Source organism: Bombus fervidus, chromosome 9 (assembly GCF_041682495.2).
Source record: "Bombus fervidus isolate BK054 chromosome 9, iyBomFerv1, whole genome shotgun sequence".
Lineage (NCBI taxonomy): Eukaryota > Metazoa > Arthropoda > Insecta > Hymenoptera > Apidae > Bombus > Bombus fervidus.
Window position 1 is genome coordinate 9,665,174 of NC_091525.1, and position 24,036 is coordinate 9,689,209.

The window sequence follows — 24,036 nt, forward strand, 5'->3', positions numbered from 1 at the left end:
CATTGTCTAATCCGTCTCAGATGAACAGATAATACGTATTGCATGAATGAAATTCGATATTCACAATATGATCTTCTAACTTGTAATAACCAGTCAAGTAAGTTCTTAAATTCTCTGTTATAATAATTTCAGTTTAATATTAGATCTTAATAACGTTAGTAAAACCAGAATACCATTCTTTTATTTGACATTGTTGACATTATATCTTTTATTATCAATCTTTCATTATCAAAGATCTATAGAAGATTAAATTTATAAAATCAATGAAAGTAACCTAAAGATTATGAAATTCATTATCATAAAAAAAATTTACTTCTTAAAAGGGAAGTTATTTTAATGTTACGTACGAATGAAATGAGTGACATATTACTTTTTTAAACGAATTAGTTTATTAACATTTTTACAAAGGATCGTAATAGTTTGGCGTCAGATAAATTACAAGCAAAACTTGTCGATTACGTCTAACATTATCTATTCTAATGTTATATATTAACTTTTAACATAAGTTCAAGTCTTAACACACGCTGAAAAACAACCTATACATGCTTTTGTTTTTACTGTATAAATTCCTCTTCATTCGTCTCGCATAAAGTGCTTCCCACACACGTTTCGTTTCGTTGTCCTCCTTACAAACAATTCCCAAAATTTTCAACGGGAATACAAACTTAAAAAAGAGGTTATTTTCTTTTATAAATATAGATCTTCATATTTATAATATTATTCGCAAATAGTTGCCACTGTCTTTTAGTTTAAATTTTCACGGTTTAATATCAGACAATTATCAAAATTGATGCTTTCAGGGATCGAATAATATTACCGGAGCAAAATTATTACACCCAGAAGACTCAAGTTTAATAATTCTTCGACATAAAGTACAATTAGTCTCATACTGGAATTATCAATCTCCCTACCTAACCCCAATTACCAATATGTACTCAACTATAATATATTTACTACAACTGAAAAGATATCTCATCAAATATTGTGGTATTTATCCAAATATTTTCATAAAAGAATTACCAATTGTTTTATTATTATCCTATAGTGTACTATAACCCATTTTCACATTTCTTTTTATTCATTTAATCATTTATTTTTAGCAATTATTTTGATTGGTTTGGTAATTCTAGCATTAATATAACAAGTAAGCCTAACTTATCGTTTCCTGAATATCGATTTACGTCGGCTCTCAGGTCACACGAGATCCATCGATCCGTACGCCAGAGAGAAAATCACGAATCTATGCCAAACGTTTGTGAAATTGAGGACATGCACGTACACACACTTGCCCTGGGACTCTTCCCTGGTGGCATTGTGAGGCGTCTTTCGTGGCGAAAGTTTATTTACAGTCGGCGAGGTATTTTCAATTCTGAAACATGGCTGGATGCACGATTTTGCGAGACCCTTGATCTCAGGAGAGTTAAATTCTCGCAGTGCCGACGTCCGGCGGTTTAGATGCTTTACAGAATGTCCGTTTTCATTGTATACACGCTACTATTTCTTTAACTTAACTTGTTGAACGGTTCAGGAAGGACAGATATTAACTGGAATTTAATATCTGTCACTGATATATATGTTACATTTTATAAGAATAGTTGAATGGTATGGAATTATTTGTAAGTCGGATAGAAACACTAATTAACAAAATATATAGCTGTTATTTTTCAAGCAAACGTGTTCTAGGATATTATCACTCTATTGTTTCTAAAGTATGAGTAAATAATATTACTCAAACTAGGTATTAATACTTAGAGGGACATTTGATAAATTTTTGTTCAAAGATGCGGTTTAATATAAGTTGTTAAACGCACCTTGAAATCTTTAGTAAATTAGCAAGAACAGGATATATTAATGATTAAAAGTTCTATTTCTACTTTTCCATCGAATGAAATTTTGTACGAAAAATTGTTTGTACTTTTATAATTAGAGAAATATTAACGCGTATACACTTAAATCGTACACACTGTATGCGTAGTCTGTTGCAAGAGTAACTTCATAATTTGTTATTTCTTGTCTTTAGTAGATTCGTAAAGGAGAGGTTCTTTCTATTTTACTGTATATATTACTATAACTTTGCACAGTTAATTATTCACAATTTCTGACCATATACATAGCATTAGACTTTCGTTTTGTTTGTGTTTAGAGTTTAGGCCGTAATTGTAGGTACTAATTCAAAAAATGTATAAAACTTCAAACACACCCACTCACATATTTTTCCATTAAAAAATTTCATAAAAATCTATAAAAAAATTCTGTCATCAAATAAATGATATATATCAAACTTTTATATAACCAAAACACTTTAACGTGCTTCAAAGATCATATTAATTTACTTAGATCTAATTAGAACTATAAACCTGACTTACAAGAGAAGCAATCTTATTACTATTGAAACAGACTACATATAACTAGTAAGTACATCTAGATAAATAATGGCCTCGGCCGGGGCAGTAGTTATACTGCGTGTTATCGTGTATAGTATGGTTGTTCGTCGTTGCAGAAACATCTTATCTAAACTGCTGTCTTATCGTGTATATTATGGTTATTCGTCATAGCAGAAACATCTTATATTGACTGCTGTGAAATAGAAACGATTTTAACGCGATGTTCCAAAAAGACTTGGCTGCACAAGAATTTTGGCTTTGGCTGTTGTGCAGAGTGGTTATAGGTCTCTTCTGTATTTGCTATTGTTCCTTTTGATGAAAAATCGTGCTCGGCGGTGGAGAACAAATGACTAATTAATGTTCACATCTGTGGCATTAGCAATCTGTGGATTTAACGATTTGAAAGCTGTGCCAAGGTTTTTGAAATTTTAGTATGAAACTTTAGTGAAAATTTTATCAGTCTCAAACGGAAAGATATGAGATTTTTTCTAATTGCATCAAACAGTATCAATGAAATCTCTGATTCTACAATGAATAAAAACTTAATTAAAAAATATTATTCATTATAACCTAATCTTCTTTGTAACAAAAACATATAAGGGGCGAGCTCTATTATATTGGTCTTAATCATTTATTTTTCACCACCGACACGTTTGACCAAGAAATACCTTCCATGATACTCTGCAAGTTACTCGCCATCCTCTTATTCCTTGCACGTCTTACATTAACAATAATTATTACCAGTAAAGTCCCTCGAACACCGTCTAAATCCCTCCACGCTATCTTTACACCGATCAGTATCCCATCAACGAAAAACTCAGTTTCGAGCCTGCACGCAGACCGTAAAGGAATTTCACGGTGCTCGGTTCTTTACGATTGAGCACATTTCACGGACAACCGTGACGAAACTTGGTAGTATAATAGTGGAGAAGAGGAAAGGAAGATAAAGAGAGAAAGATGAAGAGAGAAAAGGAGGAGGGAAAGAGGAGAAAGAAAGCGAAATTGAGGTTAGGGAATAAGGGATCGTGCGATTATGTACAGAATCTGCGTATTGTAACGCGGATTTAAGGTTATGTAATTCCCATAATTTATGCGTGTGGTGCAAACGACGAATCCTTAAGCTAAAAATCTGCTCGATTTTAATTAATATCATCAAGATCTGTTAAGGACTTCCTTATTGCGATGACACCGGTGGAAAGTCGCGTTTTTCTTCGAGAATTGTTTCGATCCCACGCACCTTGGGATCAGTGAGTTGTTGCACGCTTGTTATGCGAACGGTTTCGATTCGATTTCACTCGGAATTGCTGGAGATCGCGCTCATGCTCGTTGATTACAATACACCTGATGCATTCCATCCAACGAAACCTTCGGACAGAAAATATCTTCGCGAATAACCGACGTTATTCCGAATTTTTACTGTTGATCGAACTAGTATCGGTAATTGAATTATTAACCCCCTTGCGGTATATAATTTTTTCCATGAGTATTAGCTATTTATCTCAAAATATTCATATTTTTTGTGTGCAAAATATCGCATGCAATTTGTATCCAGGAATTCTTAGTTTGAAATTAAATTCAGAGTTAGATTCTACGAGTGTGACTCCATATTAAGACGCGAGAAGTTTGATTAATTCTTTTATAACGTAGCACGTGATTCAGGTAAGATATAAAATATATTAGTTTTATAAATTCTCTCGTTTTTTCGTTGTCTATTTTCGATAAATTATTGTTCCTTGTCTGTCGGAACGCAATTTCTTAGTTGCCCATATTCTGACAGTAGAACTCCATTTATTGCAGCGAAATTTTAGTTAGTGCCTACTTAAACGATCTAATATCTGTTTATTGGCTCTACTTATCTGAACGAGAATTCCTAGTATACGAAAAAGCACTGATAATGAAATATAATATGATAATAAAAAGATATACGAGAAAACGAACGAAAAGTCACAAGTAACGCACTGCTGAATAAGTAAACTCTTATCAAATATATGAATTCCAGTTATATGAGCTATTTATCCTCCAATGAGTCCAATTAAATGAAGTTCTATTATAATCAGTATCTAATCTTTAATATGCATGTACCAATATCAAGAAGATCTAGGAAGAAACCAAATATCTAATGACGACCGGATACTCGACTAATAAAACATCTCCAACTTCTATCTATGCGAAGATAAATATGAATACGAATTAACACAACATTTTCGTCATCATTATCTAGAAAAAAATTCGTACACGATACATACGTTAGATTGGAGATGAGGAAGACGGCTAAAGGGGATAAGGAAGGAAAAAGTGGGAGCTCGATTTCACCTTGCTAATATCGTCCTGCAGCGATTTACATGACTCGTCTAACTTCAGCCTCCTTCTTCTTCTTTCTTCGCGCGGATGTCTTCTCCAACGACGGTCATGAACTAATTCTTACTCGGCACGGCGCCCACGTTCAGTGCCAGAACTTTGGAAACGATGTTCAAATCTTCAGGACTTCCAATCCCTTGTGCGTTGTTCGGATCTCCAGCGATTCCAGACTGATAAAGAAGCTGTTGAATCTGCCTGGCCGGCGTGGGAGGGTGCGCTTGAGACTTGAACTGCGTGAAAGAAAAGAAGTTCCCTGGAGTCCTGTGTGGAGGATTAAAGCGAAGATTTGCGGTATTTGCTTTATTATCCACGTTGAATCCGAAATTTCCAATAGAATTAAAGGCTTCCTGTCTATTAAACCTCGACGCAGGTGCTAACGAAGGCTGGAAATCGTTCGAGAAAGAGCCGAAGCTCTGTTGCAGTCTCTGGTGATGCTGGGGTGGCTGCAATTGTTGAGGTTGCGGAAGTTGTTGCAATTGTTGCAATTGCTGTGGTTGAGGTAACTGCGGCAGTTGCTGTTGTTGAAGCTGATGATGTGCTTGTGGCTGTTGTCTGAATGGTTGCAGACGTTGGTCTGATTGGAAAGTTGGCTGGAAAGCTGGAGACGCTCCAACGTTTGGTACTTCCAGAGCTAAACTAGGCTGCAGGTGAACGTTCGATTCAACAGGAGGCTGGAAGGTTAAGATGTTATTGCTCTGTTCAAAGAAGGACTGCTTTTGAGGTATAGGACGCTGAGGCTGGAATCTATTCAGTCTCTGCTCCTCAAACTTAAAACGTTGCTCCTCTAACTGTTTGAATCTAGCCTGTTCTTCCAATCGTTTCAGTTTAGTTTGCTCCTCCAACTGTTTGATTCTAGTCTGTTCTTCTAATTGTTTAATCCTAGCTTGTTCCTCTAGTTGCTTAATTCTAGCTTGTTCCTGCAGATAAAACTGGTGCTGTTGCTTCTGTCTCAGTTGTTGCTCATACAATTGCTGTTGCCTCACCAAAAACTGTGTCTGCTGGATCTGTTGCTGCTGAAGTTCCGCCAATTGCTTCTCCAGGAGCTGCTGTTTAAATTCCAACTGCTCTTGAAGAGTCAGAGCTTGTCCATCGTTGGGAGATCTAAATATTGGAACCACGCTTTTGGGTACACCTTGTTCATCCTGTTGCACGGTAAACGCTGCTACCAAGGGTGCCTGGAAAATCTTAACTTCCTCTGTTTTGTCTTTAGAGTCGTTAGACTCGATCACTGTTACGTTATTTCTTGTTGACACTGTAGGAGTGATTTCAGTTGGTTTTGGAGCAATCAAGGCGTTGGCAGTGGCAATTCCATTGGAAGCACTTCGTGCTAAACTCTCAGAGATCTCAGTTGCTGGTTTCAAAGTTAAGCTCTCCACCTTATTCACTGAAAACGTGGCTTGTGTCGTTTTCTCTTTCTGTTGCACCTTGGGTTCGGTTTTGATTCCGAAGGTCGCTGGATTTTTCACCGGTAGTATCACATTCTGCACATGAAAGCTCCTAGCGTCTTCTCGCGTGGCTTTCTCGATATTCATCATTGGTGTCTTCAAAGTTACGTAATGAACGGCGTCGATGAAACTGGAATTCTGCAGTTTATCTTCGCTCGGTATATCGTCGTCGCTTGGGAAACTCTTGAACGAGAACGTAGTTTTCTGCACGCCGAGATCATCGTTCAGATTCTTCTTTGCAACAACCTCAAAGGCGCTCGTGTCTCTTTGAGCGATGCTTTCCGATTCCTCTTTGCGCTGCTCAGCGGATTCGGCCTCTAAGTCGGTCAGGGCTTTCAAGAGAGCTCGGCGAAGGTTTTTGTCCAGTTTTATTGGTGCTTGGGTCACATCCAAACCCTTGTCTGGAATCCCTGTCTCTTGACAGTTCGTCAGAGTGATCGACACTGTGGCCAATAAAAACACTAGCGTTACCTGCAACGTTACATAAGAATATTGTCCATTAATTAGATTCTAAACTAAAGAAAATGTATTATTGAAATTTAATAATTATCTTTTACGTCTATTATTGAAATAAAACTTCTTACAGTTATATGAATAACGTAATTGGTAAACTGGTCATCTGCTTAATTCTTAAACTTTCAAATTCCCATAAGAAGATAATTTAAATTACACAAGAAATATTCTTTGGATTATACAACACAATATAGATGCCCTATTTGAAATTAGACATCCCATGTGCCAAAAGGCAAATTAATTTTGAAAAAAAAAATTCAAGAATTATTAAAAGCTTATTGAAAAATCTCCTAAAATATTCAGGACACCTTTCAAAGGTATATCTCATATTTATTTAAAAATCTTCTATAACTAATATTAAAGTGACATTGAATGCCACAATTTATTAATACAATTTATTAATTAAAGATATAGAAGTTACAAATAAAAAGAAAAAAAGATATTTCAGCTAAATAATCTTAACTAATGGACATATGTCACATCGATAAATAGAGAGAATCTGAAAGTTCCTACGCATACGTGATGAGGTAAGCGGAAATTTATTACGGCCGTTTTCGTCTTTTACTAATTGATCGAAGAGCACTACTTTATAAATTCGTACGACGTGTATGAATAAATTCTCTCGGAACATCTGGACGTTTCACAATGATTTTCTCTTTTTAGAAATGTCGAACTTCGACAGGACTTTCGTCCCATGAAGAATACGAGACGTAATTCCGTTTTTACATAATTATGGAAGGAATGCCTGTATAAGTGTGTGAAAATTTGTCGTGTATATTACGTGTTTAAAATAAAACAATGAGATATTAACAAGTTTTTGAGTCATCTTTTAACTTGTTAATTGACGTATGCCTCTGAAGATCAATAAACAATAAGTTATTCGTTAATAAATAATAAATATACTTTATCAATAAAGTATAACAATCGTTAATAAAATAAGACATTAATTATGGAATAATTTATTAATTGTCGAAACGAGATATAATTTATGATTCGGTAAGTCTCTTTAGATTTTCTACCTTTTATTTCTTAGATCTTTTCATTCAGGTTGTTTGCTATCTTTTAACATTCTTTAATGTTCTAGAGTTACATATGCAAAGAGAATATTTCTGAAGTAATTCAGTAATTAAAAGCAAATACAGTTCATGGTTGAACGAACAATGCTCACACACTATAAAATATTGAATATCCGCCTTCATCGTTGTTTCTCATTACAACGGCTATAATGTGTGCCACTTTCTTGCTACATGTTTCTACGATACGCGATCATTCATATTTCGATTCGCCTATACTTATTCGCAACCGTTTCACGCTATAATAATTCTTAATTCGATCTGAAGTAAATATCACGCAATTATTCAATGAACCTATTTTCGAACAACGACCGTATTTTCTAATGCTAGAAAGTAGGTTGAAAAGTATAAAATCCACTGGCAATTTCTATTAGAAGAAAAAGAAGATATGGAACAAGGTAAAATGTAATTGAAATTTTCGCTTCGATTATAGCTGATTCCTGTTATTATCGCGGATCTTTATCTGAGCAGGGCGCTTGTTACTCACTGAAATTTACGATCGTGAATTATTCTATTTCTCTAACTGAATAGCTGTGTAAAAAAAAAAAGAGAAAAAATTAAACACCAAGTAATTCTTACCTTTGTAGTTTCTTTCGGCATAACAGGGACGATAATTTGCATAAACGCAAAGAGTACGCAAGAAATTTCAACGCAAACCTTTTACCCACGTTAGATTATTACGGATAATGACACCACATTCTTAACTTATTTCGCACTTGAGAGAAGTAAGAACCTTCGTACGAATGCTTTTCAACTTCTCAGTTATGTTACATTCTAAGAAATACGTAATACAATTTCATTATAATTATATTTATAACTAAAAATGAGCCGAATAAGCGCAGACACTGCAACTGTATCCTGTCTGCAGATAATCTTGTTCAATGATAATATAATCCCTAATACAAAATTAAAGTAAACTTCCCAAATCAGATTCAAACACGTCGAAATCGTAAAAAGCATTGCGAAAACCTTCCTTGTTCTTTCAAAGATATTAATTTACGATTTATTAATATCGTAAGCGATCGACATAGCTCTAACATAAACTGCATCATATTCATTTAAGTTTAGATTAATTGTACCGTATCGCGCTGCAATTGCACTGTGTATGATATATGTTCAGAATGTATAGACGTTATTATCTCAATTGGCAATTTTTCTTCCTGTATTTTACACTTCCTTTTTTAAAATATTCTTGTTATATATTTCGCCAAAACGCGATCGCTAATGACCACAAGAATGGTCGACGCAATTTTAAATGAAATAAATAAAATATATATATATATTGGAGAACAATTGGAACACGAGGGAATACACGTGGACGTAAACAAAAATGTTTGCCCGGTATTGCACCTCAGTTTGCTAATAAAAAAAAAAAAGGAGAAGAATAATCAGCAATGCTGTCTCACGGTGTAAAAGGTGCAAAGATGTAAAAGGAAGGCGGGTTATTGTTCTGATACAAAGTGGCTTTTCGAGAGAGGTAGGCTGTCTTACAGTTGAGAAACAGATCATCCGTTTGAATACGTTTGAAACCACACCTTCGTTAGGTCGTAAGTTGCCTTGTGTTCGAGTGGATGTTACCTCAGCGGCGAACTTTCACACCGGTCGTTAAAGCAACCACGACCGAAAAGGAAAAGCAATTTTCATTTCTGGCCGGCGAAGGAATGCCTACGGGGCTCGGGATGAAACGCCTCTGTTCGTCAACGACGTTACAACGTCGGCGTTTCGTGCGTTTAACGAGCCGAGCGTCAACCGCGTGCCCAAAAGAGAAAAATTCAGCTGTACGAATATTGCATCTGTAAGAATACCGTCTTGTGGTATCTCGTGTGACTCTTGACATTTCTGATGAAAGTGCCACTTTGGAAAGAGTTCGCACGCAGATGCATCGAGTAGCGTGTAACAAAGCGACGTGTACAAATATTCGGATCGTGAGATGGGATAATGAAGAATTCGTAGAAGTGGGTTGGTTAATGGTAGCCTTTGTGGTCTATGAATAGGGAAATTAATTTTCCAGGATGGACGTTGATGGCTATTGATATTAGGAGTAGGACACAAGTACCATAAGCTTGGGCAGGATTTTCATTTTTGTATAGAATTGTCTTCTTTTTTTTTTGTAAATATTTCCATAATTCTATAAATTGCACCTTCGTTGGAATTTATTTTTCAACAGAGGAATTTTCTAGTTTGGTTTTACCCTTCTCTTCTTCGTAGATTTAATTAGCGGTTTTGCAATTTTATTTGCAATTAATTGGAATATGTAATGTAGGATGTATGAAATAAAAATGTACAGCAAGCAAGCTGATTGTTATGAGATTTCCCTTTCATGGAATATTATTTTAGAAGAATATCGGTGCAAATTTGTATTAGAAGCATAATATTGGTATTTGTATTAAAAGTATAATATATAGAGCATAGTGGATTGATTATTTTGAATATAATTTGGAAACTATAAAATAAAAGTGTAGGAAGTATAGTAATTTCTCTAGGCTTTCTCTTTCGTGGAATTTCATATGGAATAATGAATGGACAAACATTTATTGAATTGAAATAGCATACTATCGTGCAGTATAATATATTCAATTTAAATAATATTTAAATAATAAGTTTAATTACAAACACAAAATTTATTCCAATAATTTCTCTTTCATAGAATTTTAGTTCGAAAGGGGAATGTTTTGCAATTTAGCTTTGCTGTTGTCTACTTTATGGACTTACTATTAGTAGTCGTTTTGTAATAGTCTAGTTATCTTGGATGTAATCTAGGATGTATAAAAGGAAGAAGTTTTGTAAAGTGGTATACGCACGAGATAAAAATAATCTATATAATCTGGAATGCAGAGAACGATGGAATATCTTTAAGTTACAGTCCTGAAATTAATCCCGCGAGTGGAAGATGAATTTGCTTAGAATGTGTCTCGTGTTCCGTTCGTGTGAATAAAGATGCTGTTCGTTCGCATTATTCTTCTCTACTTAGATTAGAATTATGATTTCGTTATTTTTATTCAGAAGGATGATTTTCATTTGCATTTGATTAAAAAGCCATACCTATTTTTTTCTTTTTTTTTTTTTTTAATAATTTCTACAAAATATTGTAGAAATATGTTTCATGGTTGATGGACCTATCAAATTAAAAAAAAAAAAAAAAATGACAAAGGGGGAAAGTATGCAAAGAAAGTGATTATTTAAGAATCCTAATTGTGAATTCAGTTTGAGCAGCATGAAATTCATAAAACGACACGCAACCAGCATGTCCAACATTTGCATTATCGATTTCACTCTTTTACGCTTATGGTTACCATAGAACGTATGCTTCGAAATTTGTCACGCAGCTATATTTATCTTATTATCTAATCTACGACTGACAGCATATTTTAAGCAAAATATAAGTTGTTGCTGTTGTATTATATTGCAGATAAATACCAGAGAAAATAGTGAAGGATGAAGAAAGTTGAACGATGCAAAGGAATATAAAGAGGTGTAATATATTCGACGTCTAACAATTCAAAAAGAAGTTAAATAATAGAAATTGAATCGACCGAATAACACGAACCGAACGATGCTAATTAAAACATAATTGAATTTTTTAATCTTAATCGACGATGAATATAGTAACAAATAGCGTAAGATTTAAAGAAAAAATAGTACAAAATAGTACATGGTATTTTACAAATTTAAAGGTAACACAGTAAAATATAGTACTTCATAAGTATTTTTTTTTCTCCAGAGTATCTCATATCTCCCGATAAAAGCTTGTATAATATACGATGACCTTGGAAAATAGAAATCTGTAAAACCATGACCACACGGATTAGAAAATGAAGATTAGAAGAGAGATTCTGTTACATAACTGGCAAGTACCTGTTTTTATAAATCTAACATACTTCTCAAATACTTTGTTGCAAAACAAACCAGAGCGCACACACCCCCTTTCATCTAATCTGGCACGAATCTTTAGAAAGTTTCTAAACCGCCGAATAATCTCTTAGACTCGTTTGGTCCAGCATCTCATTAATATTTTCAGCGAACACTCAGAGAACATGACTGGAGTCGAGTCGAACATGCAGCTCGTCCACGCTGTTGACGTAGATTTCACTTTTGAGAATCTTGTCCGGTGTTTGGCCATCTGACACGTGTCATTCGTGGCGTGTACGTACACCATAAATTAAGCGGTTATAGCTAAGGAAATGTTTTCCCACGATGTTATGACGGATAAAGAATAGTAGCGGTGTAATTTTTGGTTGTTACGGTAATTAAAGATCGTGTTCGATGTCTTAATTACGCGATAAGAAATTACTTGCGAAAATGAATGTTACAGCAACGAAATGTACTACTCTCCTCTTAATAATTTGTCGTACAAGAAGAACTGGATCGTACAGGTATTCTTTGATTTTCAACGATTACAAAAAAGTGTTATAAAATGTTAGAAATTTTACATAGGAATTTATTTTTGTTGTTAAAACGAATATAATTAACCCTAACACAATTATATTGCATCGAGTCATATTTTCCATAAAATACAGATTATTACATTCGTATGTAATTACTGTTTCGTTTATTTTATTAAAGTAACATCTCATTTTCCATAACAGGAATTTTTATTCCGATGAAATAGCGAAACGAGTTGCACAAATTTCACGCAGCAATCTAATCCCTTGTAATGTACAGGAGCTCGCGAAAGAAGAATTAAATTATTTTAGCGCGTCTGTGCGTGCGACGTCTTCATTGACAATCGGCTTTCTACAAGCCGATTTTCCAGAGGACGATTCCCCAGTCCGTCATTTTCCTGCATGTGAACGGATCCGATGTGAATTTCTCCACGCCGAGCGAATACCCTGCCTATTAGAAAAAAACAATGACACGCAAAAAGGCCAGTGTTCGTTCTTCCTGAAACAACGACGGTCATCTATGTCTAATTACTCACGAGAAAAATGAGTATTATCGACGATAATCTCGTAGATTAATTTGATCATTAAATACTGTGTTATTTGCAACGTTGAAGAAATAAGATTCGTAATCTTCGGAAAATGTATAATGTTATATAATGCTCTATGCCTCTTGCGCGTTTCAAACTTCCTTTCGTTTACACACAGTTCCTTTGCAAAAGAAGTTTCTTCGTTTGGGTTAAGTTCAAAAGATTAAAGACACTTTTTGTGTCTTTAATCTATTTCTTGCCTATTCGCTCTTAGTTTCCATAAGAAAAATCAAGATTATCAACGACAATCTCGAAGAACTATCGAAGAAACAGTAAGCAAGAGTAGTGAAAAAGAGAAAGGGAAAGAGTACAATTCTTGATGAATATTTGGACTATGAATATTTATGCAAATTCATATTTTTCGAAAGAAAATTACAGAAATAGAATCTACTAAGATATTTGCTTTGACTACTAAATATTACGAGTACACTGCGTTTATGCAAATTAACTAAACCACCGATTTGTACATTTACATTTGTACGTATTACGTGCGTTAATATGCACATCTTTGTATCTCGAAATTTCTCACAAATGCGTAAAAAGCCAAGATGCAAAAAGAAAGAAGAAAATGTACAAGTTCCACGACGCACAACTGAACGCTGTGCGTCTTTAGTTTCCTCCAAGTTGCGATTCTTTCGCTCGAAAAAAAGACCAAGGTCTTCTACGGTGAAACCTGTGCTGTACTTTTATCATCATGATAGCAAATCGATTTCATGCACTTTTCTCCTGCTTAATGATACGAGCAGACGATCTACGTACGTGGAAGAAAAAGCAACTGGTTAACCATAAAAACGTCGTGATTCTAATGGAGCGCGGGACGACGTAATAATGGACTTCCGGAATCTGATGTTCCTAGCATGGAGCACGTTATTCGACAGCAACCACCATAACTCTCCGAATAGTAACATTCTTCTGTTGCGTCACAATCCTGATCTTACGCTCTCAATGACTGATCCTCGAAGAATAATCCACGTTAATCGAGAGACACGCTGACCGATTGGAGTAATTATAACGCAATACTAATCAAAGCGAGCCAGCCGTGCTCCAATTACGATAATAATTATTCGATAGATTCCACGCGATAGCTCGTGTTGCGTGATACGGTCCCACGATTCTCTTTTCTCATTGTTAAAATCAGATTGGATTTCTTTTACACTTATATTATCTTCGTACGTTTGTGTTTCTTAGAGAGAAGAATCGTGGAATTTTAAGCGAATAACGTCGTTGTAGAAATCGGCGCGAGGTATCGAATGATCGTGTATTTCATAGAATCTACGAAAGTGTCTATATCGTTTTAATATTTTCCTCGGTGTTTAGAATAATTGCCAGTATCCTCAACTTTATTCGAACACGACTGTGTTGTACTTTTAGTCTTATCAAATTCGTTCCCGAAGAGATTAAATATTCCAGTGCTTCTTGCAACAAGTTTCATTCGCAAAACTATGTATCGAAATATTTTTCAATGTTATTTGTATCGTATAATTCAACACTCACAGTAACTAAAAAATTACGTATATCTATATGTCTCTAATATTATCGTTTATATTCTTTAAAGACACAACAGAACGCGATACGTATGATAATCGCAAAGTATGATATAGCAATCAGAGAAGCCAGCCGTTTCATTAACTTTTCGCACGTAGGATAATAAATATAATTTTCCAATTCATTTGCAAAAAGATATTACGATAGCGTCTCAACCTCCTCCTATACGTATCTCATCTTACGTTTCTGCAAGTTAACAGAGCTTTATATCCTAAGATGGGTTGTATCTTCAGAATTTGACTTGAGATCTCTTGAAATGTTCTCCAGAGTATGTCGTGGATTTTATATATCTGCAAGAGATACAGAAATCTGGAGACTTGCCTGTGTTAAGTATGTCAATAAAAATCTCTTAATAGATCTCTGTAATAACGGAGTGATCACAAAATGATCAAATTGTATAGAGTATGGGGTGTAAATTGTGGAACCTATGCTCCAAAACATCAATCATGGAGAGATATGTATTTACAACGGCCTAGACTAAGATATAATGGATGTTATATTAGCAAAATCAGTTACATTCGTGATGATGAAAATAGTTTCCAAGATCGACTTTATAGACCTTGGTATCTGGTGGAATACTTCAGGTACCTGAGGTATGTGATGATACTTGATTATATATTGATTAACAAAAATGTCAATTCTTATATTATTTCTTTAATAAACAGATTTTTTCCCGAAGGAAGAGTTTTGATGCTAACTTCAACCGATGAAGCCCAAAGTTGTGTAAATTTTTTAAAATATCGCACTCCACGCAATCCATCGGTTCTTATTGGTCATTATATATTACGCGATAATTGTGTTATTCTAATGCTCAAGAAACAGGAAATAAAAGGAGTTAGTACATATAGAAAGAAGAAGAAAGAAACTATGCATGATAGTGGGGAACAAACATTTCATATTGTAAATATCAGTGTATATTATATCAAAGTAATTAATGTTGAAAACATGATAAGACGTATCATCAAATTATATTTATGGGTATTTATAGGAATTTGAAATTCAGGATCATCATAGACGATTAAATTCGCAATTGAAATGGCTGAGTTACACTATATTTACAAAATACAGAAATGGACATGAAGCGAAAATGTGTTTAAAGGAACCATCTGTAAGAGAATGGAGAGTATCGGCTATTGGCGGCTATATATGATATAGCAATCAGAGAAGCCAGCCGTTTCATTAACTTTTCGCACGTAGGATAATAAACATAATTTTCCAATTCATTTGCAAAAAGATATTACGATAGCGTCTGAACCTCCTCCTGTACGTATCTCATCTTACGTTTCTGCAAGTTAACAGAGTCTTAAAAACTCTTCCAGAGATAAAGTTAATGCGTAACATACATAAGTAGATACGTGTATGCTTTCTATCCAGCGGGAGAAAAAGAAAAAAGAAAGAAAGATATGAATAAATGGTATCCATCTTTCATTCTCTCGATTTTTTAAAGCAAAATATTAGTCTCATTTCTCATAATTTCCATTTGCACATTATCATTGAGGAATGCATCACGTAAATCGAGGGTTAGATGCGCCTGTAACTCCTCGGATTGCTTTCTAAGACACGAAACGCACTTTCTTTCTTTAAGCGCGTGTCGTTGCGTATTTGACGGCCTCGGTATAAAACGGTTGAATTTAAAAACGGAAGTTTTTACCGACGATCGAGTTTTAACGAGAAAGATCGGCAACGTACGATTTATCGCCGAAACGATGCGCTTTCTTTCTTCCTTCCACGATTTTTGAGAAACTTTCACGTCGATTGCGAAACATCAGCTGAAAAGCGTTCTAACAAGCCCCGAAAACCTGTTTCCAGTTTTCATTCGATCGAAATGTATTACGGTTTCGTTCTCTAATTTCCTCGCTCGATGTTATTGTCGCGACTCGACGCTGGTTAATTCAGCCGGCAGCAAACGCAAGATAAATTGTTTAATAGATACTTCTCTACATTTATCCGAGAGCTCTTTTAACTCTAAAGAAATTCTAGACAGAAACACACGACGAATGTACATAGCTTTGGATATGAATTTAGTAAAGCTGCAATAAGGTCATTTCGTGTAATTCTTTTTAGTTGTTGCAAATGTTGAACGAAATATGAAACGATATTGGGAAATATTTTAGATCGTAGCACTTCGCGTTAGAATCATCGAAAGAAGCGATCGAACAACCTCTTGGAAGATGTTTATACGCGTTTCAGAGACGCTTATTATAAACGAAATATCCAAAATAGACTAATTGTAATATTCAGAAGCCGAGTCGAGTGGCATCGTTATCGAAATTCATCTGAATCGACGCTAGTTAGATCTCGTTATATTCTATCATAATTACATAAAACTTGTCTCGCAAATGCAGATTACGATTTATCGCGATCGCATAAAATTCATCCGTGTGAATTGCATCGAATGGTCTGCTTAAATCTGCATCTCGTTAAAACGAAGAATTTTATCAAACGAAAAAAAGAAAGGAAAGAAAAAAAGCTTTCGTCTGACCCAAACTGCTATACAGCTTCCGTATCGGCAGCATTAAAAGAAGCTACACGTCGAAGCTACGAAAAAGTTTCCTGCCGATCGCCCACGCGATAATTACCTCAAGCCTTCGAAATCGAGTAATAAGAATCAAGATGTGAACTTTCAGGAATCACAGGCCCCGGAGGTTCGACCGCTTAATGAACAGTTATATGGTAGCGGTCGGTTGGAAGACAAAGTGCCGTAAGAGATAGCGTGATACATGCTGGTGTTTGGCCAAGGCGGATGAAGAAAGACAAGGTGAAAGAGAAGAGTGGCCGACGGCCAAAGGCGGCACTTTCACTCGGCAGTGTGTCGAGGATGTGCATGCTCATGAACTTGCTACGCGGCTTCATTCGCTGTGGCGAATGTACAAGCTCGATCACGGCGCATGCAACTCGAGTTTTGTCACGTGCAAGCCCTGGATATCCGTTTGATGTAACCAGACGCATTTGTGACCGCATTTTTGTCGGATCACTTGAAAAGCGAAACTGCTCTCGCGGAAGATCGCAAGATTCCGTTAATTAGTCGTCGTCTGATCAATCGGAAGGTTGAGGCATCTGATAGAGCGGAGTGTGGTTTTTTAACGACAAGCGTTCGAACGTTCGTTTTATAGCGACGAGATGAACGATGGAAAGAGAACTCTTTTGCTCGAGTATAATGGCAATATTCGGTTAATTAGTCGTCTGATCAATCGGAAGGTTGAGGCATCTGATAGAGCGGAGTGTGGCTTTTTAACGACAAGCGTTCGAACGTTCGTTTTATAGCGACGAGATGAACGATGGAAAGAGAACTCTTTTGCTCGAGTATAATGACAAAATTCGGTTAAAAAGTAAGATCGTTCGTGTAAGACAGAATAATAACTGAGAGCAAAGGTATGCGTGAGAGCAACGTGACGATTTAGGCTACAAGGTATGAGGATTGTGTGGTACGATGTAAAATCTGATAAGAATGAGATGGAAGAAGGTTGGAAGTTATTAAAGCGGAGGAAGCTTGCGAGTGCAAGACGTGTCCTTTTCGAAGATGGATTTTATATATTTGTAACAAGCTATGATTTATATTTGCAAGGCAAATTCTATGTAATTATAACATGATATAATTTCATTGAATTGGAGCTGGCTTTATCACAGGTTGAATGACACACTGATATTGTGGTATCCGTCTTACTCAATCTCTTGAGGAGACCTAAGCGTCTTTTGGATTGTTTCTTATCAATTATTAAGAGAAACGCGTGTCTTCTAATTTTTCCATAAAGAAGATACAAATCTGTTAAAGTTAAGACCAGCTTTACTAAAGACATGCATAAAATGCAAGGAAAGAAGTAGAGCAATATTCTTCTTGTCCTTTGCTCGCTAAAGTAGACAAAATTAAGGTGAATTGAAGCTAAGATATCGTCTAAACTAATCGTTTTCAAACACGCATATCCCGATACATTTTACGCAGGATATTCCAACAAAATTGATGTACGTAAACAGAACGTACTTGAGAGAAAAGAAGTCCAGCTATATTTTTCGGACGCAACGTTGCATTTATTGCAAAATTGACATTGTAAATATGAATTAAAAAGATGGAAAATAGACGTATGTGAAATTAGAGTCTGAATTAGAATTCCTGTGCCGTTGATCTGTCTCTAGCTCGAACCAGGAAAAACATACGACTCGTTCCAGTTACGTGAATCACCGCGAAGACTGTTTAAGGACGATGACAGATGCCGATGAACGAGCGATTCATATTTCGAGCAGGTTCACGCAGCAGAAACGCGGAAATCCTGGCACGCGTGAAAGCAGCGTTTCGACAATGTCGCCAACGTGGACGATTATACAACCGAGTCCTTGGCGTTGAATAATGTATAGGGTCCCGATCGGCGCGACCAGGAGATGCGACAGAATGAAGTAAAGTGCAATTAGCTTGCAAAGTACGATACTACACGTCGTATCGCGGGGCGACGAGTGAAAGTCGAGGATGACAGGTTTGTAACGACGCCGAAAGAACGTCCTCGTTCGGGACAATTTATCGGATGAGGCACATAACTCGGATGGAGTCGTCGTCGTCGATTTTGTGCCATCGATGAGATCGATGGAAAGCGATCGAAGAAGATGGTCCGATCAAAAGGAGAACTCGAGTAATAATATCTTAAACGAAATATAATTTCAAGTAGGTTCGCTCGTTTAGCTTGCAGAAGTTAAGGTTTGAATAGCCGCGATCTAAGGCTAAAATCGTGGACGTGATTATTTTCGTTAATTTTTGTTAATTTTTGTTTTCCTCTTCCATACGATTCTCGTTTATTATTTATAACTAATTATTATACCGTTTTTACTTGCCACTTATCGTTGGTTTTAGTCTTTGGATTTTGTAAATTTAAGATAAATTGTGATAACTTTTCAGTCTCAAGACTGTGTACATTGATAGCAGACTTCTAATTAAAAATGAAATTTCCAGAGTTACAGTACTAACAATAGGAACTGGTGTCAGTCGATTCCTCAGTAATGAACAGATTAATACTATTCGTTATTTGAATTTATCAAATAAAATAGAAGAGTTAAGTCTTCCTTGAGTGGATTTTCCCTAAATTTGATTTACGTGTATAAGTTTCCTTTCCTCCAAAACAAAGAGACTGTAAGGCAATTCACCAGAGAGATGCATTTTGTAGCGAGAAACGATGAATTCTGAATATGAAACAAAAATGATTATTAAATGTTGCTTCTTCGAAATGAAATAATAGTCAGAAAATAAAATTCAAGTCGAAAAAATAACGAATAAACCAATGAGCAAATAGTACACAATTTTAGTCGAATAAAGAATAATAAAATTGCCTTTTCTTTTATGAACCACGAATAAAAGTGTTTTGAACAATCTTTCCACGTCACTAAGAACTCGAATTACTCATGAACATTCGTTTAGGCATCTTAACTATCTTAAAGATATCTTCGATTGTTTCGTAACGATCTCTTAATAAGTTTCGAGACTGGCGATCGGAGGCTGATCTCGCTTTCGGATTGGGTCATGCGTCATCATCGTCGAGAGAAAAAACTTTCTTCTGGCTGAGGATGGAAAAGATGCCACCTGCTTAAGGTTCAACGAACCCATCGCCAAACGAGACGCATAGAGTCCACACCCTAATCAGGACTCTTGTCATAAATCGTTTGGTAATTACTTTCTCCTAGAATGTGATTACACTGAGCGGAAACGTGACAGGAGACACCTCGTCGTTGTGGATATGCGTTGAAACTGCGCGCGAATAGCCATTTCTTTCAGGGGCTAACAATCCATCGTCATTTGTTTTGTCGACGGTGAAAATAAATAGCACAAAGAAATGCAGCCTTTCTCAGAAGAGATGCAAATATACAGATGATTCGTGATTTGTTATTGAACGATACAAAACTTGCGTACAATTTCTGTTTTTAGTGAATACGATATATATTATGTAACTTGGTAGTTTAAAGAAGTAGAAATAGTAAGAGCGACAATAAAATATAAAATGTTGTTAAAAAGAATCATTTCCAAATTGAAATTAACGTTTGAAAATTGAAATTAATATCATTATTTATGACGTTGTGGGTTTATCGAGCTTCTCTTAGCTGCAGTCCCTTTAATTTGTCAGAGAACATCATCAGAGAATATCGTCGAAGATCTATTCACCATCTGTAAACGAGAAGAATTGTACAAAGGAATTTTCAAAACACCTAGAAGTATCTACTGATTATAAATTGAAAAATGAATCAGATATACGAGATGTGATTAACGTAATACAATTTTTTGCTAAATATCTAAATTTGTGATACTTGAATCATATTTTCCCGACAATATCGTTCTCTGAATTTATATTCAAACATATCTTCTCTAGAATATTGTTCTTGTTTTTAATAAAAATTTGCTTTGATTCCCCAATTCATCTCTAAGGGATCTATGAAGCAGATCAGAAAAGAAAAAAGAAATATCAATTTCCCTTTACTAAAGAAACACACTATATTTATAGATTCTATCTCTAAGATTGAAAGAAGTGAAACCATTTACAGGTTCCCTGAAGAAACGACGACTAAAACTAAAATGATAAAAGAAAAGTCGTGACCATAACCGCGATATGAAGTTCCCATACGCGTATAAATTATCACTATAAGTGGACAATACCTACATCTCGAGTTACGTATCACTAACTTCGAGAAAGTGTTGGTCTGAAATGAAATTCACCAATTTTTCTCGTGGAACGAAGTTCGTTTTACGATTCGCGATCCCCTTGCGTGTTACACATCAGTTAGTAACCGTTGCATGGAGTCAATTTTAATTTCAATTAATCACTCTTGTACTAGATAACAATTAGGTTGTCCAATTTGCAAGTTCGCGAAATATGCGTGTTGTATTCGTGAAACTTCGATCGAAGATTAATCCGATCTGCTGGATTATTTCTTTTTTCTCTCTATGAATAATTGAAAATGTAGGAAAATTTCAGGATAAAGATTCATTATACAGTAATTTTGGGTCTTTTCAAATAATTCTAAGGAGAATAACGCGGCAAGAAGGAAAAAGTTGGAGGAAAGCGGCGTGATGTTCGAAAGAAAGTTCTTCGCGATAGAAACGTGTAGCACCTTCAACAGTGAAACTAAAAGTCAACGAGGAATTGAACGATACTTTGAACGCAGTATGCGCAAACATGGAATAGAAATTAACCCCCTTTATCTAATGATTTGTAAATTAATTTAATATGCTAAATACATAGTTCCAGGCGTATGCACCTGAGATAGAGAGAAATGTAAATTGAGAGAAAAGTATGACAAATGAGATACAGTCTTTTTTTTCTTCGTAAAACTGTTATTTAACATATAAAAGTTCTAAATATGTATTAGAAAGTTTAAATATAATGAATGGAACGTCAGTTCTTAGAATGCTACGTTTTATACTCTATACATGAAATTGATTTATCAGATATCATATTTATAATAGAAATATTAGTATTTCCTTTGGTTCTATTAAATATATGCTACTTTATATCTTCAAAGAAACCACTTGTATTGAGAATAGCTCTTATTTTACAGAAGAGTACTTTCATTTTTCACAAGGTTGCTAGTAATTGTATTCATAAAAATAATACTTTTTCCATACTCCAGTGTTAAAGGATATAAACAAGAAAGTATTACAGCTTTATGTAAAAGATACTAAGATATAATTGAAGTAAATATTGTTCTTTTTTCTTTTTTTAATACTCAACAGCTATATAGAATTTCATTTTTCAATTAACCCAATAATATACCCATAATTTTTTCAACGAAAGTAAGAGGAAAATGGTATTATTCTCGTATACGAGGATGACGTTCAATTAAATACCGGTGTAAAAGGAAATTCCAGCCGCGTGTAGACCTGGAAATATTTGAATCGCGGAGCGCACGAACAGAGGAGAGAAGAAAGTCGCCTGTAACAGAATGCTCATCGGGAACTTCTTCAAACTAGAAATCTGAATTTTTCCAGCATTGAGTCGCACGGCACAGGTAACTTTCGATTGCCATTGCGTCGACTGTATTTACACGGCACGCACCGTGACACAGAAAATGTTTCTTTTAATGTAAAACTAGAACAGTTATAATCAAAAGCAAATGAAACTTACTCTTATCATCCTGAATAATTTCCAAACAATTCTATATAACAAGTCCTGGTTAATTTGAAACAAGATCAACGAAATATCAACATTCTTATGATAATCTGTTAGATAAAGAGAAATATGTCGGGACTTTCTTCTCTGCACACAATCGAGTAAAATCTCTCGGACGTCTCTTTCCACTTGCCTTTTCAAAACCAACGGTTAACACTTTTCACTGTCACACGACACGAGACCTGTCCATCACCATCGAAAAGGGTATAATGTACACGAGAATAAAATAAAGAGAAGCAAAGGCGATAACTATAATGAAATGGAGGAAACTTATTGAAAGAAAGGTGTACAGTGAATGAGTGGTTTCGTACTCACCAAGCTCATGATGCTGTCTGTGCCGACATTCGGTTAGCACGCGGCTTTTACTCAGGAAGATGATCTTCAAGTAGCGATAGTTCCGTGAAAGAGGAGGGGTCCACGATGTTGATCCACGTGTATGAGACGATCGAGCGAGAAACGAGTCGAATTAAGAATCGCTTCCTCCGCTATCTTCCAAATATCGTCGAGATTCGTGAGCAAAAATGTTACGTTCCCATTGTCCATTTCGAGACAGCTTCCGGTATTTTTGACGGAGAAAATCAAAAACTGACTCACGTTTTCCTAAATTTTCGAGTATCTTAATCTGCTTGAAATGTTTGAAACTTTCTTCTCTTAAATCTCTTAATAGAATGGTTTGGACAATTGATTATTGAGAATTGAATCTATAAAATCAACAATATTATTATAAATATAATGGAACTACATGGGATGATATCATATAGAAAGTGGATGTATTCGTCTTAACAAAAGTTATCATATTATGAATAAAGAAATACTTTGATAGCTTCCCCTCTGATCGTTGATATTACACTTATAATTGACACTATTGTTAATATGGCGATATTGCAATCTGTCATTTATATAAATACTATTATGAATGTTAAATATTTTAAGACTTTGGAAATCTTTTGATCGTTACTTCTTATTGTTCTCAATTTCATGGATATAGAAAGAATAAGATTCTAACGTAGAGTAAGAATTAGGATAAAGTATCGTTGAAGTTGGTTATTGCTTAGAAAACCAAATGATTTACAAGTTATGTTATATCTCCTTAATGATCATAGTCCGATGTATGAAAAAAAGAAAAAGAAAGTAAAGAAAGTAAGAAAGCGATTATAAAGGATGAAAGGGTGTGGCAGGAAATATAATCATAGAAGCGAAGGGTTAAAAAAGAGGAAAGGAGACGAAAGAAAAATGGAAAAAGACACATATGTGTTACCCCCAGAAATTAAACTAACATATTTTCTATAAAAGTATTCTCAAACACTTAGTACGTATTATCTCTCAAGTATTTAACCTTAAATCATCAAGTACTTGATGTTTGAACTGTTAACAAGTACTCAACGTTCGGTATCATTTCAAAAAATGTATTACTTATCTTAATGGTGACGTAAAATATACATACCACAGGAAACTGGATTACGTAATTTCCATGTTGTAATTCTTGGTAACATATGTCTTTGATACTTCTCAAAAATCATCGTTTTTCAAAGTAGTACGAATTCAAACTGGATTGCATCAGCTTGAAATACACAATACAGTCTATAGCTGCCGGTTCCGGTATGGCCTTTA

The 24,036-nt window shown here is 35.2% G+C and overlaps 2 protein-coding genes and 2 long non-coding RNA genes across 5 annotated transcripts; 3 read left to right on the forward strand and 1 right to left on the reverse strand.

Moving 5' to 3' along the window:
- Positions 1–11: 11 nt before the first annotated feature.
- LOC139990572 (uncharacterized) lies at positions 12–890 on the forward strand. Its single transcript, XR_011800589.1, has 2 exons — positions 12–97; positions 801–890. It is a non-coding gene; the product is annotated as an uncharacterized lncRNA (long non-coding RNA).
- Positions 891–1,687: 797 nt separating this feature from the next.
- LOC139990538 (uncharacterized) lies at positions 1,688–23,967 on the reverse strand. 2 transcript variants are annotated; one of them, XM_072009918.1, is made up of 4 exons: positions 23,870–23,967; positions 23,020–23,126; positions 22,741–22,910; positions 1,688–6,658 (listed from the first exon to the last, which is right to left on the reverse strand). In XM_072009918.1, exons 3-4 carry the CDS (start codon positions 22,747–22,749, stop codon positions 4,799–4,801), a joined length of 1,869 nt encoding a protein of 622 aa, XP_071866019.1. In that variant the 5' UTR covers positions 22,750–22,910; positions 23,020–23,126; positions 23,870–23,967; the 3' UTR covers positions 1,688–4,798. The 2 variants fall into 2 exon arrangements, with proteins under 2 accessions (XP_071866019.1, XP_071866017.1); XM_072009916.1 differs by having other exon boundaries at positions 22,741–23,025; positions 23,870–23,948.
- On the forward strand, positions 7,619–12,172 carry LOC139990569 (uncharacterized). The gene is made up of 5 exons (XR_011800586.1): positions 7,619–7,696; positions 7,785–8,171; positions 11,183–11,390; positions 11,495–11,620; positions 11,792–12,172. It is a non-coding gene; the product is annotated as an uncharacterized lncRNA (long non-coding RNA).
- On the forward strand, positions 14,473–15,445 carry LOC139990557 (F-box only protein 9-like). Its single transcript, XM_072009957.1, has 4 exons — positions 14,473–14,617; positions 14,689–14,880; positions 14,953–15,187; positions 15,276–15,445. The coding sequence occupies exons 1-4, from the start codon at positions 14,544–14,546 to the stop codon at positions 15,435–15,437; spliced, it is 663 nt and encodes a 220-aa protein (XP_071866058.1). The 5' UTR covers positions 14,473–14,543; the 3' UTR covers positions 15,438–15,445.
- Positions 23,968–24,036: the final 69 nt, after the last annotated feature.

Excerpts from the sequence above, each read along its gene's own strand:
- LOC139990557 (XM_072009957.1), top strand. The coding sequence starts at position 14,544 with ATGTTCTCCAGAGTATGTCGTGGATTTTATATATCTGCAAGAGATACA. Across the intron at positions 14,618-14,688 it reads TGGAGACTTGCCTGTGTTAA|AGTATGGGGTGTAAATTGTG; the intron begins GTATGTCAATAA and ends CAAATTGTATAG. Across the intron at positions 15,188-15,275 it reads GGGAACAAACATTTCATATT|GAATTTGAAATTCAGGATCA; the intron begins GTAAATATCAGT and ends GGGTATTTATAG.